The sequence below is a fragment of the Mandrillus leucophaeus genome, unplaced genomic scaffold, assembly GCF_000951045.1.
Source record: "Mandrillus leucophaeus isolate KB7577 unplaced genomic scaffold, Mleu.le_1.0 Scaffold638, whole genome shotgun sequence".
NCBI classification, from domain to species: domain Eukaryota; kingdom Metazoa; phylum Chordata; class Mammalia; order Primates; family Cercopithecidae; genus Mandrillus; species Mandrillus leucophaeus.
Genome location: NW_012106897.1, coordinates 275,832 through 277,859, shown reverse-complemented (window position 1 = coordinate 277,859; position 2,028 = coordinate 275,832). Strand labels below are relative to the sequence as shown.

The following is a 2,028-nucleotide window of genomic DNA, read 5'->3' as shown; positions in this document are numbered from 1 at the left end:
TTTTTTTGAGTTCAGAGGACCTTTTGCTAGCTGTGTAGTCTTGGACAAATTGCCTAACCTCCTTTATACCTCAGCTTTTTTATATGTAATATCAGGATTGTAAGAGTTAATTTCTTCATGAGTTACTACAAAAATTAAACATGATCATGCTTGTAAAACACTTAGTGTTCACGTGCTTATTACACATTATCTATTAGTATTATTATTACTCTTAACAATTTTTTCTTTATTGTTAATTTCCCATAGCACTACTCAATGTGAAGAAGATAGCAAATAAATTTTCCTGGGAGGTTGAATCTTATGAAATTGCTGACATTCAACTATTTTTGACCAACAAAATGGCAATTTTAAACAGTTCAATGTAATAGAATATAATAATTTACATGGAAGAATACGCACATGATAAAATGAACCTGTAGATTAGTCTTAAGGGTTAGTTAAGATATAAGTCTTTCCAATTATTTTCTCTCCAGGATATATAACATATCATCCAATAATAAAGTATATCAAATTAGGCTTCCTATTCAGGTCTTTGGTGTTAGGGTTGGTATCATTACTGTGATAACAGCAGCATCTCTGTAGAGCGATGAATGCCTATTTGAGTGTTTAGAATAGAAACATAAATTATATAAACTGATGCCTCGCTCGCTCTAATTTAGCTTTGCATGAAGTGTGATTCTGAAGTGATTTAATATCTTGGGGTAGTGTGAATATTACATATTTATGTTATATATATTACCTACATAGAATCAGAAAATGACTTTTTTTCCTTTTTTTCTTTTTCTTTTTTTTTTTTTGTACAAAATATCTCAGCTTCTGTTTGTTGTGGAAGAAGGGGAGCAAGGAACATATGGATATAATGAATAATTTTATATTTTCTCTCGCTCATTATAACCTCCAGAAAATATTCTAAATGGTCTAATTCTGCCACACAGATAAAGTATGTAAAATAGAGAGTTTAGGAATAATTCTGCTTTGAGGTTGACTTGAAAGAAACAAGAATAAAACTAAATTAAATTATCATATACACAAATGTATGCAAGAAATGAATTGATAGTAGCTACCTGTTTTTACATAAGGCTAAAAATTTAAGTATAGATGAAGTTTTAAATTAGCAACAATCATTTGGTTAATATTAAGGCTGAAAAAATATACAAATTATTGGATTTTAGTTGACCTAGTCAGCTACTGAAACTTAACATTTTTTTAGGAACCAAGACTTGGACAATCTTATCAAAGTGATCCCTTCAGCAAACAAAAGGTAAGTCTATTAAGATTATTGAAGACTTCTTAGCAAGTCTCCAATTTATGCCCCAAAATAAGATTAATTATTGACTAAAGACATTTTGAAAGGGGACATGAAAAAAAATGAGAACAAGTTGATGTATAATAATGCTGGATAGATTTTTTTTATCTATTATTGCTTTCATTAATTTCATTATATTATTGTTGAAGATGATAATATTGAAGGTAATTCTGTAATTACTACTTTTGAAGTTCCTTTGACACAGTAATAGCATAACTAAATTATAATCATAAATTCATAGTAAATTACAAGTTCATAAAACTGAACAAATAAGTAAATATTGGCTTTCTGTTCTCTCGCAAACCCAGAGATTAATATTTAAATGACTGGCAAGAAAACTGACAACATAATATTCTTATGTTTGATTAGAATATTTTTTGCATGACATTGAATTTACTTCTGTTCTTGAGAAATTAAGACCCATTATACACGGGACAAAAGTTACTAAAAGCATGGCGGAGAAACCCCAAATTATCACTCATTAAATTACTGTGAAGATAATGTAGGTGAAAAGCATTGTATGGATGTGAGGGATTGTTATGAACATGAGACAGAGGGAGGATGTTGGGGAAAGGAGTGTGGAGTTTGCGGTCCAGTTCCTGTGGTTGGAATTTTGGTTCACCCTCAGCCATTTCTTAGGTATCTGGCCCCAGGGAATGCCTTTATCCCTCTGAAGTGCAATATCTTTGTTTATAAAGGCAGTGGGGGTGGGGGTAGGGGTG

The 2,028-nt window shown here is 31.0% G+C and overlaps 1 protein-coding gene across 1 annotated transcript in view; it reads left to right on the top strand.

The window, feature by feature from the left end:
- The window catches only part of SCEL (sciellin), a 101,384-nt gene that overhangs the window by 61,282 nt on the left and 38,074 nt on the right, over window positions 1-2,028 (top strand). Inside the window, exon 21 of the mRNA XM_012000659.1 lies at window positions 1,211-1,261. Within this exon, the coding sequence (XP_011856049.1) occupies window positions 1,211-1,261 (51 nt within the window). The remainder of the gene's footprint in view (window positions 1-1,210; window positions 1,262-2,028) is intronic.